The 15580-nt window shown below is 34.4% G+C and overlaps 1 protein-coding gene and 1 pseudogene across 2 annotated transcripts; both read left to right on the top strand.

Moving 5' to 3' along the window:
- Window positions 1-963: 963 nt before the first annotated feature.
- LOC143541254 (chitin-inducible gibberellin-responsive protein 1-like) lies at window positions 964-2744 on the top strand. Its single transcript, XM_077034130.1, has one exon. It carries the CDS (start codon window positions 1032-1034, stop codon window positions 2565-2567), a length of 1536 nt encoding a protein of 511 aa, XP_076890245.1. The 5' UTR covers window positions 964-1031; the 3' UTR covers window positions 2568-2744.
- Window positions 2745-12223: 9479 nt separating this feature from the next.
- Window positions 12224-15483, top strand: LOC143541237 (organic cation/carnitine transporter 4 pseudogene; annotated as a pseudogene). The gene is made up of 2 exons (XR_013136723.1): window positions 12224-12760; window positions 14320-15483. The product of XR_013136723.1 is annotated as an organic cation/carnitine transporter 4 pseudogene (transcript).
- Window positions 15484-15580: the final 97 nt, after the last annotated feature.

Here is a 15580-nt window from a genome sequence, read left to right as displayed (position 1 = left end):
GCCAAGAATGTTCTCCCATGTACTTTAGTGTAATGGTCGGCGGTCCGTTCAACCACCGTTAGCTCACGTGTCTACCTGTCTCACGGTTCCGTTAGCTTCCGTTATCCCCCAGCTTGGCTTATAAATTCCCCAGCCGCCTGTTTTGTCAAACCTTAATTCATCGGTTTCGTCTTCTAAAATTCTCAATTCTCATTTGTAATCCTAAACATATATATATTATTATATAAATACAATCCACAAACGAGAACCATCTGTTCATTACAAGCTCAGAACTAATCTTTCGTCTTGTTTAAGGTACTACGCGCATCAACTTTCATTCTATATAGTTTTTTTTATTAGTATTATTGTTATTATTATCATTTTTTTGGTTGATGATATGTATATTATCTGTTTGTTGAAATGAAATGCATAAAAAGAAGAACCTTTTGTTTGATTATATTTCGATATCGAATTCTTAAAGGATTGAAGGTAAAGATATGATCATATGATATGCATATAACGTGTTTGTTGAAATGCTCAAGAGAAGAAAATTGTGTTTTTTTTTTCTCCGGGAAGCACGTTTGTAATTTACTTTAATTAATAAATCGAGTCAAAGAGTTTATTTTTATTGACTATTTGGTTGGTGGGTTGAATTTATTAAAAAACGATTTGATCATGTCCAAACCAAACAACCTTAATTTATTATATGTATATCAGACAAAGATTTCCTCATATGTTTGTTAATGACTTAACTCAGATTTATAGTAGACTAATCTTTCTTTTGAACAGCAAAAAATAAAAGGTTTGATGCAAGGTTTGAACTTGTGACTTTGCATTTTTTTATATAGTAGATCAATAAGTTTAGTTATTTGCCAATCTTTCATGATATTTTGGGTGTTTGATTATCTTTTTTTTTTCTTTTTTACATGAATTAGGAACTTATGGTTGTATTTATATATTGCAGGCTTCCCTATTTTTTTTCACCAAATAATCACAAAACCAACCTTAATTGGTTCAACATGATGTACAACATTTGATGATTATTTGATAGCATGGACTCAGATAAGTTTCATGGTTACAGATTGACCAGTCAACGCTCATCTTACTCCCCTTCAAACCCAAAAGTCCCGGCGAACCCCACGACACCAACCGAATCACAAAACTTTGAACCACAAGCCTCCCCCAACTGCCCTCTTTCCATATTTAGCTCAGGTGCTAGTCCTTCCTTTGAAGATTGTACCTCGTTTAACCAATCGAGCGGTACTCGTTACATGAAAACCGCTCTTCACGATATAGAAACAACTCCTATGGCTCAGGACGAGGGACCGTCTGTGCCAATGAACTCACCCATGGCTCAAAGTCAAACCAGGTGGGCCCATGAACCCACTAGTTCAAACGTGGCCCACCACCCCCAGACTGTATATAGCCCAAGATACAGTCTGTCTGGTAGTGGTAACAATAACAATAATAATCTAAAGCAGTTGCTTATTAGATGTGCAAGTGCTCTAGCCTCAAACAAGATCAACGAGTTTGAAACTTTAGTGGAATACGCACGAGCTATGGTTAATATTAGTGGTGACCCGATCCAGAGGCTCGGCGCGTATATGGTGGAAGGGTTGGTGGCTAGACGGGAGTCATCGGGTAATAATATTTACCGAGCGTTAAGATGCCGTGAGCCACAAGGGAAAGATTTACTTTCTTACATGCATATCTTATACGAAATATGCCCATATTTGAAGTTCGGTTACTTAGCCGCAAACGGTGCAATAGCCGAAGCTTGTAGAACCGAAAACCGAATCCACATCATAGACTTTCAAATAGCTCAAGGGACACAATGGATGACTTTGTTACAAGCACTCGCTGCTCGGCCTGGGGGGCCACCACACGTTCGTATAACAGGAATCGATGATCCGGTTTCAAAATACGCTCGTGGAGACGGTTTGGAGTTAGTTGGAAAGCGGTTAGAATCGGTTTCACAAAAGTTTAAGATTCCTATCGAGTTTCACCCGCTTTCGGTTTATGCTCCGTTCGTGACAACCGAAATGCTCGATGTGAGGCCCGGTGAAGCGTTAGCGGTTAACTTTCCGCTTCAACTTCACCACATGCCAGACGAAAGCGTTGACGTGAACAACCCACGTGACGAACGCTTGCGAATGGTGAAGTCGCTTTCACCGAAAGTGGTTACGATAATCGAACAAGAATCAAACACGAACACAGCCGCTTTCGTTCCAAGGTTCTTGGAAGCTTTGGATTATTACTCCGCAATGTTTGAGTCAATCGATGCGATTTTAGCACGCGATAACAAAGAACGAATAAACGTGGAACAACATTGTTTGGCTCGGGATATGGTGAATATTATAGCGTGTGAGGGTACAGAACGTGTCGAAAGACACGAGCTTTTTAGGAAATGGAGGTCTCGGTTTACCATGGCGGGGTTTAAGCAGTATCCGTTGAGCGCGTATGTGAATTCAGTTATTCGGGATTTGCTAAGGTGTTACTCGGAGCATTATAGTTTGGTGGAGAAAGATGGAGCTTTGTTGTTGGGATGGAAAGAGAGGAGTCTTGTATCAGCATCTGCTTGGCATTGAGAAAGACAAGGTGAAAATATTAAGTTGGTGTTGGTTTTAGCATAATATACCCTGAAAGCCCAAACTAGTTGGTACTTGGTAGTTATATGGGTATAGAGTTGAGTTATAAATGTTTTTAGTGTAACTGTGTAAGCCGAAAGGCCAAAATAGTTTTAAGTAACAAGTTAAATGGGTGCAGGTACATACCGGTTTACAAGTTATATATGTTTTTAGGCTTCATATTATATGCCTAATACCCCCCCCCCCCCCCCCCCGCGCACATCTTCTAAATATCATATATACCCGACCAAACTTTAAAATATCATATACCCATGGTAAGCAATGGTTAGCAAAAATACACAATGGTTGTATAGTAAAGTTTGGGAGCAATGGTAAGCAAAAATACACAATGGTTGTATAGTAAAGTTTGGGAGCAATATCTCAATCTCTAACTTAGCCTTGGTTTTAGAAAGCAAAGAGATTTGATTATGATCTATGCTTAGAAGACGATGTAATATTTTAAAAAAATGGTACTGAATCCATCTTAATTGTGTGTATGGTGAAATCAAAGTTGAAAAATAAGAGTAAAGTGATTAAAATTTAAAGGTATATCGGTAAATTTGTCATTTCCTAAATTATTTTAATGAAATGGGTAAATGTGATATTTTACCTACTTTTAAGAGTAGATATGATATTTTCAGTTTTACATTTGTATATATATGATATTTTTCAAGTTTGTAGGAGTATATATAAAATTGCCCCTTGTTTTTATCATTTTATGGCGTATAGCAATAGCAATGACGAATGCGTGATGTCTACGGCAGACGGGGCAGTGACCGATAGGTGGTGATAATGCAAGCGTGCACTTCCTCCATTCTAATCTGGTTGTTGGTCATACATGATTTGAAATGTTTGTTTCAATTCAACATGATCTGCCGGTAGCTGATTACACTGAGTTAGGTGATACAAGAGCATTGTTGATTATCAAGGTGGTTTTTGAGATTTCGAATGCCTTAAACAAGTACTAAATATCGACCATTATATATAACCAACACGAGCTTCCAAGTTTAGAATGTGGTTTCATTTTTCAAATTTCAAATCCTCTAATTGTATAATGAATAAAATATAAACTATAATGAAATACACAACAATTAAAATTAGAAGAGTTAAGTGTCATTTTGGTACATGTGGTTCGCCCAATTACGTAACTTTAGTACCGTTTTTGAATTTATTACAAATGACTTCTTCAATTTTTTAAACCTTTTAATTTTAGTACTTTTTAGTTTTTGCTAACTCCGTATTTTTGTCCGTTAAGTCAGGGGGAAATTAGTAACTTCGTTGTTTTCCTTATTTTTTATTTTCTTTTAATCAAATTCTCTTTCTTCTCTGTATATTTTTATACTGTCTTCTTTCTCTCTCTATACACCTATACACCACCATCATCACCGCAAGATACATCTTTTTCGGTTGTCTCTACCCATAACAATAAGTCAATAACCATTGCAAAAAACCACCACAATAATTTTGATTTCATGTCTGAGAAAAAGACTTGCTTGTATCTAGGGCATGACCCCAAAGGTCAACCACCATAGTTTTTCATCTACCACCAGTTAACCACCACTACACCACGCCACAATAACCACCACCAGTTGACCACCACAACCGACGGCTGGACCACAAAACCGAAACTTCGGATATTCGGATAGCGAAAATCACTATCTGAATCCGAAACTTCGGATATCCGAAATTTCGGATATCCGAATATCCGAAAAAGAAGTAAAATATAAAAAGAAACTTGTTTTAATAATAAAAACCATACATCATTTTAAGAATTAAGTTTTCAAATCCAACAAATCAAACATACAACAACCAAATAACAAGTTTCTAAATCCAACAAACTAAACATACAACAACCAAACATATAAAATAAATTAAAAATATATTAAAACTAAAATACCGGATATTTCAGATATCTGAAAAATTTGAAAACTGCTATCCGAAACCGAATTTCGGATATCCGAAAATTCAGATAGTTCGGATACGGATAGTTGGATAATTCGGATACGAATTCGGATACGGGTTCGGATTCGGATAGTTTTGAACACCCCTATATCCCGATACTAAACCGATGAAGAAAATAAAATAACATTTACAATTTGCCAGTAAAGTTGAGGGGTGGCTCGGGCTTTCCCTGGGCACCATGTATGTCCGCCACCGCTTAACACTATCAACACGACTTTCCTAACAAGTGGCATACAACAGTTTATATAGTGGGTTAAACATAATGGGTATTGGACTTCACTGTTGGACCCTATAACTATTAGTTAGAGGGTGTTTGGCTGAGCTTATTTTTTTTGCTTTTTGCTTTTTAGAGGGGCAAAATGTTCAAAATGCCCCTCCAAAAGCACATAAAAAGCACCAAATTGAAGCTTTTTTGTTTTTTGGAGGGACATTTTAGACATTTTGCCTCTTCAAAAAGCAAGAAGCAAAAAAAATAAGCTCAGCCAAACACCCCCTTAGTTATTATTGGCTTAAGAGAAAAGATTGGCCAATCGTGTTAAGATTTTTCAGGCCTTTACGATGATAACTCTAAGGGACAGCATAGGCTTGCTTGGTCTATGTCACACCCCCGACAACAGGGGAACTCGAGGGCGTGATGACGTCATGGATCGTAGTCAATGTTTGTAAACTATACTATAAAAGGTTCATCAAAATCCCTCTACTTACATGTAACTCCATATGTGTTTCGAATGTTTCAATTACTTGAGAATGTATGCATAAAAAAAACGTCAACAAAAATTGTTGGTGAGTTTCACGGGTTTATATGATATCTAAAATATGTGCTTCAACGAGTCGCCCGACATTGTCTTATGTAAAAAATTCCTCAAATAGTTACCAAAGCTCCATGATCAAGACCTAATAATGTTTCTATGATCGCCCCTCTTGATGTTGTAATGTGAAAACATCGAAGTCAAATGCTGGGTAAATATCACTCGCTAGACCTCCAATCTAAGTTAGTGAGACTAACCATGGGTGGGGTGTGTTAATCCTGAATAGTACAATTCACATTGACAACGTCTACAATAGTTAATGATCATAGATTACAAGAGACTTTGGGTGAATTATTGTTTCCAGCCCATGCAACAAAATGAGACCGAATTTCTACTCGTTTCTTAACATGTGTTGCTTCATGCATTCTCCCCTAAAAAGTTTCAAACATATTAATTAAAAAGGGACCGTGAGACTCACCTGATACTCTAATGCGCTAGATAATATAAAAGTCCAAGTCTCATCCTACTTATCTCATCCTACAAGTGCACTATAATGTGCCAGAAGATTTAGGTCTATTGTTACAAATTCGATACTTATGTGTTTCGTGACCATGCTTCACCCAACTAGTTAGATTTGTTTCATTCGTTATCATTTTACTAAACGTGATTCAATGAGCCGTTGGTGATAAGTTTCGTGACTCTATATTTATATATGTTTTCTTAACATATATATACATATATGTCTCTTTTTAGCATAACTTATACTTTTATTAAGTATATTATACATTTCTCCATGAATATTTACACAATATGTTCATGTTTATTTATTCAAAATAGGTTTTTTTACAAAAAAAAAAAAAAAAAAAAAAACCGTGTCTTTATCTTCCTTTCAGGATATATATCTACATACACACCCACTTTTTTTATACATTTAAGTATGTTGTATATTCCCCAACACGTAATAAATATATGTATTAATTCTTATTTTTTTATATTTCTTTTCAATAAACCTACTTGCATATATGTGGTGTTTATTTTACACATGTTTATATATTTCTAAATCATTAATTTAACCAAATGTTTATTATCATAACATGTTTACACATATATATACAATTTAATATATGGATCTATGATAACCGTCGTTCGAGTCATGTAAAAATTTAATTAACCAAAGTAGATAGGGCAAGTCAGGTATCGTATACACGAGGAGCATGTGGTCGGTATTACACTTTTAGTTTGGTTATTTACTATTATATTACCTAACTGAGGTGGACAAACGATGTCAAGCCAAATTTAAAAGAGTGATTTTAAAAACAATTTAAGGAAAACGCAACTTCCCCTGGATTTCAGGCTTTAGATTTTACACAAAACTCGTTTGATTAATTGACATCACATAAACATGATGCTAGAAAGTCGGTTTTTAAGTTGTAATAAAAAAATGTGTCTTTGTCATTAGATCTTTTACAGATCAATTACCCTATTTGCTTTTGTAAATCAACCTAGCTACTCTATATCATCCAACAAGTTATTATGTTTTGTCATAAATCGAACAAGTTGTAAAATAAGGATTACTACTAGCACATGCAAATAGTTTAAATAAACCAAAACATCAAATTATTTATACAACGTTGTCGATGTCAAAAACAAATTCAAACATAAATAAAAAAGAGAAAAGTGTTAAACCTTACAAAACGTTCGTATGGAGGAAGCCATATGCGAGTGACTGAGTGTGGCCGCTCATGTTATGATATTCAACCCTTTGGTCCTTCTTGATTTGCGTGCACAGCTCCCTTTGGTGGCTTCAACTTCCTGCCGTCGAACCACTCCACAGAAAATAATAATATGCCGTTTAAAATCTTCCTTTTTGGGAACCCTTTCTTCTCATGGGCCTTTCTTTCTTTTAAATACGAATCCATGATCCATTATATCTAATGCATCTTTTCAAGTACATAATGAGCTGACCAAACAAATAAATCAATGAATCGGCTTTTTTTTTTTTGAATGGTGAATTTATTAATCCCTTATTTAAAGTGGGTATTGAACCCACAACCTTCCCAAACCTTAGTGTATTAGAAGCTTTGCCTCTACCATTGGACGACAACCCCAATGACAATCAATGAATTGGCTAATAACTAGCCTGTATATTTCATGACGATGACTCAAATTCACACAATAGTATTAAAATAGTAACCCACAAAAAACAAAAATGAGAAGTGTGAGAAGCCATAATTTATTGACATGTGTCAAGTAGGGACCAAAGAAAAAAAAGGTATAAAGGTAATAATACACATTTTCTCTCTCCACATGCAAGTCACATGTTAATTCCTCCATCATTTTTAAACGTCTATAACCTTTCATATGATATATATATTTTTAAATAAAATCACTATAATAACAAGCATTTTTTATCTTTAATATGAATATAATTTTGTTATACAGGAATAAAAAATAATTTACGTCATTGTTTCTTTTTGTTTACTATTGTGTCTTTTTTCATCATTGTGTATTTCTGTTTGTTATTGTGTTTTTTTCGACATTGTGTCTTTCAACTGATCATTGTGTTTTTTTTAAATACTAATAACACCGTTGTGTAATAATATGTAAATATAATGAAAGATACCAACAAATTATCTAATACATAAAACACAACGATGAATACATATTTCACAATTACCTGAAACGTAAACCATATTCCACATAATGCTAAGGTATTGTGAGTATCATGTATAACTAAACTTGTGTGTGCATATATTATATTTTCAACACCACTTTGAAGACTTGCAAATAAATAATTGCATGAGTATTAACACCACCGTGGGTTTTGTTTTAGAATTCCAAGTGATAATTAAATTTGCTAACTAATGGTCATAAATGTTAATTACAAAAATCTATAAATCACTCAAATTTAGATGTGGTTTAATTTTTTTAACTATCCAACTATTGAACAAAACGAGCTCACATATACTTAACGTATCACATTTCGTGCTGGTACAATTTTTGTATGCGTATAGACGTGAGTCCATAATATTTTATTTGTTGCTTCTAGTTACGAACACCAGCTCACCGGTTTATAAAAAACTGTAAATATTCACTTGCTTTCGTCTGTTGTCGGACATACTAATACGTGACCCGGTAATCCTTCAACGATTATCAATACAAGACATGATGTGAACTTCTAGATGTGCATGACGACCTAATTACTCATAATTAAGCCTATCATAAATGTTTCGATTTAATTTCTGCTCGAAGTCGTATGCATAGTTACATGATTTTAGCGGGGTGTCACAGTCTAAGGGTCGACCTTGTTGATTATTTCAAATACAATTATGAATATTGATTTGATATTTACTAGCATGTAGTCCCATCTAATAATTATTAAAATCGCCACAAAAATTATACATAATATTGACTTTGAAACTGAAGAATCGAAGTTACGGATTCAATGTTTAGTAAATAATCGAATCATTCCATCATAACATTGACTTAAAACTTTTTGGTTTTTACCATAAAACCTCATGTTTTTTTGCTTTGTTGATGTATTATTCATGCTCATTATGAGTTAAACTCTTTATATCACCTTAATGCATGATGAAACGTGACTTGCTATTATTATTGTAATATTGATTATGGTGAAGTATTGGCATGATTATGATTTTGCTTTGATGAAATTGTAAGTTCAAACATTTGATTAACAAGGCCTTATCCCACTAACCGGGGCAAGAGTTAAATCCACTAACTTGGTTATAAAAAATTGTAAGGTTTGAGAAATATTATTATATTAATAATTAAGTAGGCCTTTGTGTTTATTATAATTTTATTGCCGGCAAAATCCGGTGAAGTATTAGCATGCTTACGATCACAAATTGTAAGTTAAAGAATATTATTATGTTATTGTAAATGGTTCAAATAAAAAATAATTATTTTATAAAATGTGTGAGAAAACTTTAAAATAAAGCACACTATTCAAATATGACATTATAACATGTAAATAGGAAACTATACAACTTTTAGAAACTACCAATCTCAGCCACTAAAATAAGAAATGTAATATAAGTTGATCTGATAGTGGATATGAAAAGTGTGTTTATTTGTTTTTATTTTAGTTGCGGTGTATTTTATTAGATTTAATAGAGAACAAACTTTCTACACTTCTTAGGAAAAATTTATTTCTTATTATAACATTTTTCTCTCTATATATATAAGGTATAATTAAAATACAAAAGGAGACAAAAATGTGAAGTGTGAGAAGAATTTGTGATCACACAAAAAACCCCTTAACAAAAAATTCAAAAAAAAATAATAAAAAATCGTAACTCAAAATATAAATAAAAAACGAAAAATTTGAAAAACTAAAATGTTTTTGCCATCATTCTTGTTCAAAAAAATTAAAAAAAAGTAAAAACAATAAAAAAAATGACGAATAGATACAATGCTGAGATCGAAGACACAATGACGAAAATTAACAAAATACACAATTATAATTAAAAAAGACACAATAGATCACAAAATATAACACAATGCGAACAAAATATAGCAAAATTTAAAGAATAAAAAGGCACAATGTTAAGGAAAAAAGACACAATAAATGACAAAATAAACACAAAACACAATGATCTTTTCACTCACCATTGTGTGTGTGTGTGTGTGTTTTTTTCAGAACAAAAAAAAACTAGTGGATTTTTTATATTGTGTTATTTGATTGGCCTTGTGTTTTTTAATTGGGTATTTCTATATGTTGGGTTATAGATTTTGGTCATTTTGTTTTTAATTGGTACTCATATTAAAGATAAAAATTAATACAAATATTACGTTATTGTGTTTTTGTGATCAAAATTTGCCTTTCTACTTATCATTGTGTTTTTTTCAGTGTGTTCAACATTCACTTAATTTGAGAATGTTAGTATTATGTTCGTTGTGTATTATGTTCAAGTCATTGTGTAATATGTAGTTCCACTGTGTTTTACGTTTCTGGTCATTGTGTTATATGTATATTACCATCGTGTCATACGTTTTAGGCCATTGCGGTATATTTGTGTTTTACGTTTCAGGTTATTGTGTAATATGTATTTATCATTGTGTTATGTATAAGATAATTTGTTGGTATTTTTCATTATATTTACATATTATTATTACACAACGGTGTTATTAATGTTTAAATAAACACAATGATGAGTTGAAATACATAATTGCGAAAAAACCCCAATAACAAACAGAAAAATGTAATGACGAAAAAGACAACAATGATAAGCAAAAAGACACAATGATGTAATTTTTTTTATTTTTATATAAGAAAATCATACTCCTATTAGAGATTAAAAAAATGTTTGTTATTATGATGAACTTTTTAAAATATATATATATATATATATTATATGAAAAAGTTATAGAAGTTTTAAAATGATGTGGGAATTAACATGTGATTTGCATTGGAGAGAGAAAACGTGTACTATTATTTCTATACGTTTTTTTCTTTGTTTCCACTTGACACATGTCAATTAATTATGTGTTCTCACACTTCTCATTTTTATTAGTCTTTTTAGAATAACTCAACTCATATATATATATATATAAAGTGGCTAATGCATGGCTTAAAAACACATATGCTCATACACTTTTACTCACATTCTCTGTAAGTTAGATGTCATTGCAATTAGTTCTTGATCTGTACTTCATCCTTTATTTAATAAATTTGAGGCGTGGGATAATTTTTCTCTTCCGAGATGTTTTGCAAGAATCCTCACCTGGATGTGAGGTTTTTACTTGATATATCTTATGTCAACTCTTTACTTTACCTCAATCATTTGTCAATTTTATGAAGAACACACTACCTCACATTCTAAATCAGTAAATTGTTTTGGTAATTTTTGACTAAAACATAAATTAATGCTCTTTAACGTTGTATGTTCTTTTTAATAACTCATAATTTTTAAATTATTAATCTTCGACCTATTATCTACTATCTATATACAGTAAAGTAGAAGTTTCGTGCCACCGACTATTGATTGGTTCACGTGGCACCAAACAATTGTGCCACAGCATTGTTTTTTAATGTTACCTTTTTTTGGCATCGACTCAATATCGTAATGTTTGGGAGTTTAGGTTTGCCAAAGCCTGGGTTTTACCGGCCATCTTGTTTTGGTTTCGGTACCATAACATACATAATCAAAACCGACCGAATTCGTGTTGACTCACCTTTTGTTTTAGTTTCGGTACTGTGACGGACATAACGAAAAACTGACCGAATGCCAATTTTGTTTTGTTTTTATTTTGCTTTAGTTCTGGCATCATAACGACGTGACGAAAACCGACCGATATTGATTAACTCACCAAATTTTGTTTTTGTTCTGGTATCGTAACGAAAACCGACCGTATCCCAATTTTGTTTTTTTAGTTTTAGTTCCGGTACCGTAACGAACGTGAAGGAGACATGCCGAATTTGCGCAGACTCACCGCCTCAACTCTCAGGATCAACAATGCTCGCGTTTTACCAACGTCCGAGTTTTACCGATTGACGCCACCCTACTGGCCCACCTCATTTTTTATATATTTTTGTTTTTGTTCCATTACCATAGTTGTGCGTAACTGAAACCAACTGAATTTTCTTCGATTTACCGCCTTAATTTCAGGACCAACAACGCTTGGGTTTTACCAACGCCGATTTTACCGACTTGCCCCGGCTTAACATTTGTATCCATCGTTACATACATTTCAACGTAACAAAATTACATTTTTTTTCTTAGTGAGTGAAGGCTAAAAACAAACGAGGTAAGAAATAACAAGTAAAACTCAATTTCATACTAATAAAATTAAAATCTTTTTACGATCTAGACTAGTAATAAATTACAATTATATACAATTAAGTTAAAAAACAACTTCCAATATGCTAAAGTTGAGAGAAGGGTAGTTGAACAAGAAATTTGGTTGGCACACATGGGTTTTTCTCATTTGAATATAAACAAAGTTAACATTTTTTTTCCCTATATAACTAAAACTACACTAATATACGTAGCATAACAATGTCTTCCCATAAAAGATCATTGGACGATCTCAGGCCGCCTCTCCTCCCTCGTGTCGAAACAATACTCACCGCGGAACCACCGCTAGAGATGCTCACTGTAGACCAAATGTTAACCAAATATTGTGGTGAGTTTGGGTTTTGGCAACTCAAGCATTTCCTTCTCACGTGTATGGCATGGGCACTTGAGGCCTTCCACACAATGGTCATGATTTTTGCTGACCGTGAACTTGATTGGACATGCAATCCTGGTTCTGGATGCGTATGGGATACGGACAAGAGCGTCTGTGGGCTTGAGCCGGGATCATGGCAATGGGTTGACGGTAGTGAGGGGTGGTCAACGGGGGCCGAGTGGGGACTTGTGTGTGGAGAAAAATATAAGGTTGGGTTGGTTCAGGCTTTGTTCTTTGCTGGCTGCATGATAGGTAAACATCTTCTATCTTTTCAAATAACAATAATTTTGTATGATATGAATTTATCACAATATGAAAATTAAACTTTATGTATGTAGCCAAACCAAAAAGTAGGAAATTTAGGTTCAACTCTAGTTATAAATTAACCAGTTTGAGCATGAATAAACTTCTATAGAGTTTGAACCGGGGCTTGTATATACTTCATTAGTTTTGAAGCTCAAGTTGTTCAAAATGAGGTCTAGCTCGATATGCTTATCTCTTAGCTAATTGTCAAGCTCAAGTTGTTGTTTGTGAGGTTGATCTATATGTCACATAAACGCAATTTACATTGTAACAGTATTTTCTCATGTTAATAAGTAAACATTAAATGTCAAAGAATTATTTTTGAGTTGGACGTGGTGTCTAGCTCAGTACGCTATAACTTTTAATTTGAGTTCGAATTAAAAAGGATGGTTTATGATCTTTAAAAAATGTTTTGTATATTAAACTAGTGCTAAAACCTCACTTTAAATAGTTATGTGTGGCGGTCGAAAAGGGTGGGCGTTAAGGTTTAATTAATAGGTTGCATGGGTGTTATAGGGATCAAAGGTGTGGTGATCAGTGGTCAATTAAAGGTCCGTTGGTCGATTCTTCAATGATCGGAAATTTGTGAATAATTCAGAAACCCCATAAAACCATAATTATGTTGTTAAGACTTAAGACTATTTCTAATGGGGCCTTAAAAGATAACCAAATATTGCGGCGAGTTTGGGTTTTGGCAATCCAAGCATTTCTTTATCACGGCATGGGCACTTGAGGCATTCCACACAATGGTCATGATTTTTTCTGACCGTGGACTTGGTTGGGCATGCATGCGATCCTGGTTCTGGATGCATATGCATGGGATTCGGACAACATCGTGTGTGGGCTTGAGCCAGGATCATCGCGGTGGGTTGAAGGAAGTGACAGCCGGTAAAAGGTGGCCGAATGGAGACTCGTTTGAGTAAACCTTTCTAGGAGCTTAAACTTACCATTAGTCAAAATTTTAACTACATGTGAGGTACACTTATAAGTCGTGGTGTAGTTGGGGCACGTACTTATACAGGCGTTTATACAAGCCACATAAAAATGGCACATGTATAAGCTTAATTCGTATAACGGATGATGTTCATATGCTACAACAATCTTATACGAGTTGGCTCGTATACAACTTGTTTTATAGAAAATTAAATTAATTTGCTAGTAATAGGGGATACAAAATCTCATTTTTAAAGAGGTACAAAATGTAATATAAAAAAAGTTACACGTACCATACTGTACCGGTACTATAACAGACTGAACGAATGATACTGATTGAATTATCACTACGTCACCGGCACAACTAATTGTGAGTTTAATGATAGCACTAGTTACATATAAAATTTGTAATCATTTATTTTTATCAGTATTTCCATGAACTAACTAACGTGCCAGGCACATGAGTTGACACATTGAAAATTAAGGTTTCACTCATTTATCTTGAATATACTTTTATTAATGGTATGAACTTTGGCTTGTTTCAACAATCTTAAATGGTTTATCTTATTTTACAGGCAGTGGAATATTTGGTCATTTTTCTGATTCAAAATTGGGAAGAAAAGGATCACTTACAATTGTATGCATTATGAACATCATTTTGGGTCTAATGACATCACTCTCCCCAAATTACTGGACATATGTTCTCCTTCGCCTACTCACCGGCTTCAGCACTGGTGGAGTCGGTGTCTGCGCCTTCGTCCTCGCCACAGAACCAATAGGTCCCACCAAGCGTGGTATTGCTGGTATGTCAACCTTATATTTTTATTCATTGGGCATAGCTCTTCTCTCAGGCATAGCTTACATAGTCCGATCATGGCGCCTTCTTTACATTGCTTCTTCCATACCCTCCATCATTTTCCTTGTCTTCATGCTCCCTTTCATCTCTGAGTCCCCACGTTGGTACCTCATTCGCGGTCAAACCGATCAGGCCATAAAGATCATGCATAAGATCGCCAAATAAAATGGCAAACACCTCCCTGAAAATGTCCATGTTGTCCTAGACTATGAAACCAAGAGTTGGGGACACAAAGGTATAGAAGCTGGAACGGATGAAAATGTCAAAGGGTTGGTTATGGACGTAATCAAGTCACCATCGTTGCGAAAACGTTTGCTTCTTCTTATGGGAATCAACTATACAACCGCAGTCGTGTACTATGGGCTCAACCTAAATGCCACAAACCTTAAAACGAACCTCTATCTCAGTGTGCTACTAAATTCCATTGCAGAGATGCCAGCGTATCTTTTGACCGCAATCTTAATAGATAAGTTTGGGAGGAAACCGTTGGGAATTGGAACACAGTGGTTTAGTGGGATCTTTTGCATAATGGGTTGCTAGATGGGAAGCCAAGAGAACTGGAAGGTGATGAGGATGGTGTGTGGGATTTTGGGAATATTCGGGGTGGCTGGGACATATAACTTGTTATTTGTATACGCGATGGAGTTGTTTCCAACGGTAGTTAGAAACGCAGCTCTTGGGTGTGCAAAGCAAGTAGGACAACTTGGAAACATACTCGTGCCTTTCGTGGTAGCTAAGAATGGCGATCTTTCGTTTATGGTTTTTGGGGGCGTGTGGAATTGTGGGTGGGTTTCTTATGTTTTATCTACCGGAAACTTTAAACAATCCGCTATATGACACCATAAGTGGGATGGCAGATGAAGAAAGCGAGCAAGTCACGTAAGCAAAATTGTATTAATTTGTCGAAAGACATTGAGCTATATATGTTTGTATAAGTTGTCCCACTATGTTTTGTTTTCCAATTATATAGTGTATGCAGC

The sequence above is a fragment of the Bidens hawaiensis genome, unplaced genomic scaffold (genome assembly GCF_021521415.1).
Source record: "Bidens hawaiensis isolate Kalapana, Puna unplaced genomic scaffold, B.hawaiensis_p1.1 tig00012479_1, whole genome shotgun sequence".
Classification (NCBI taxonomy): domain Eukaryota; kingdom Viridiplantae; phylum Streptophyta; class Magnoliopsida; order Asterales; family Asteraceae; genus Bidens; species Bidens hawaiensis.
Note: the sequence above shows the minus strand (reverse complement) of the source record. Positions and strands in the feature narration are given on the sequence as shown.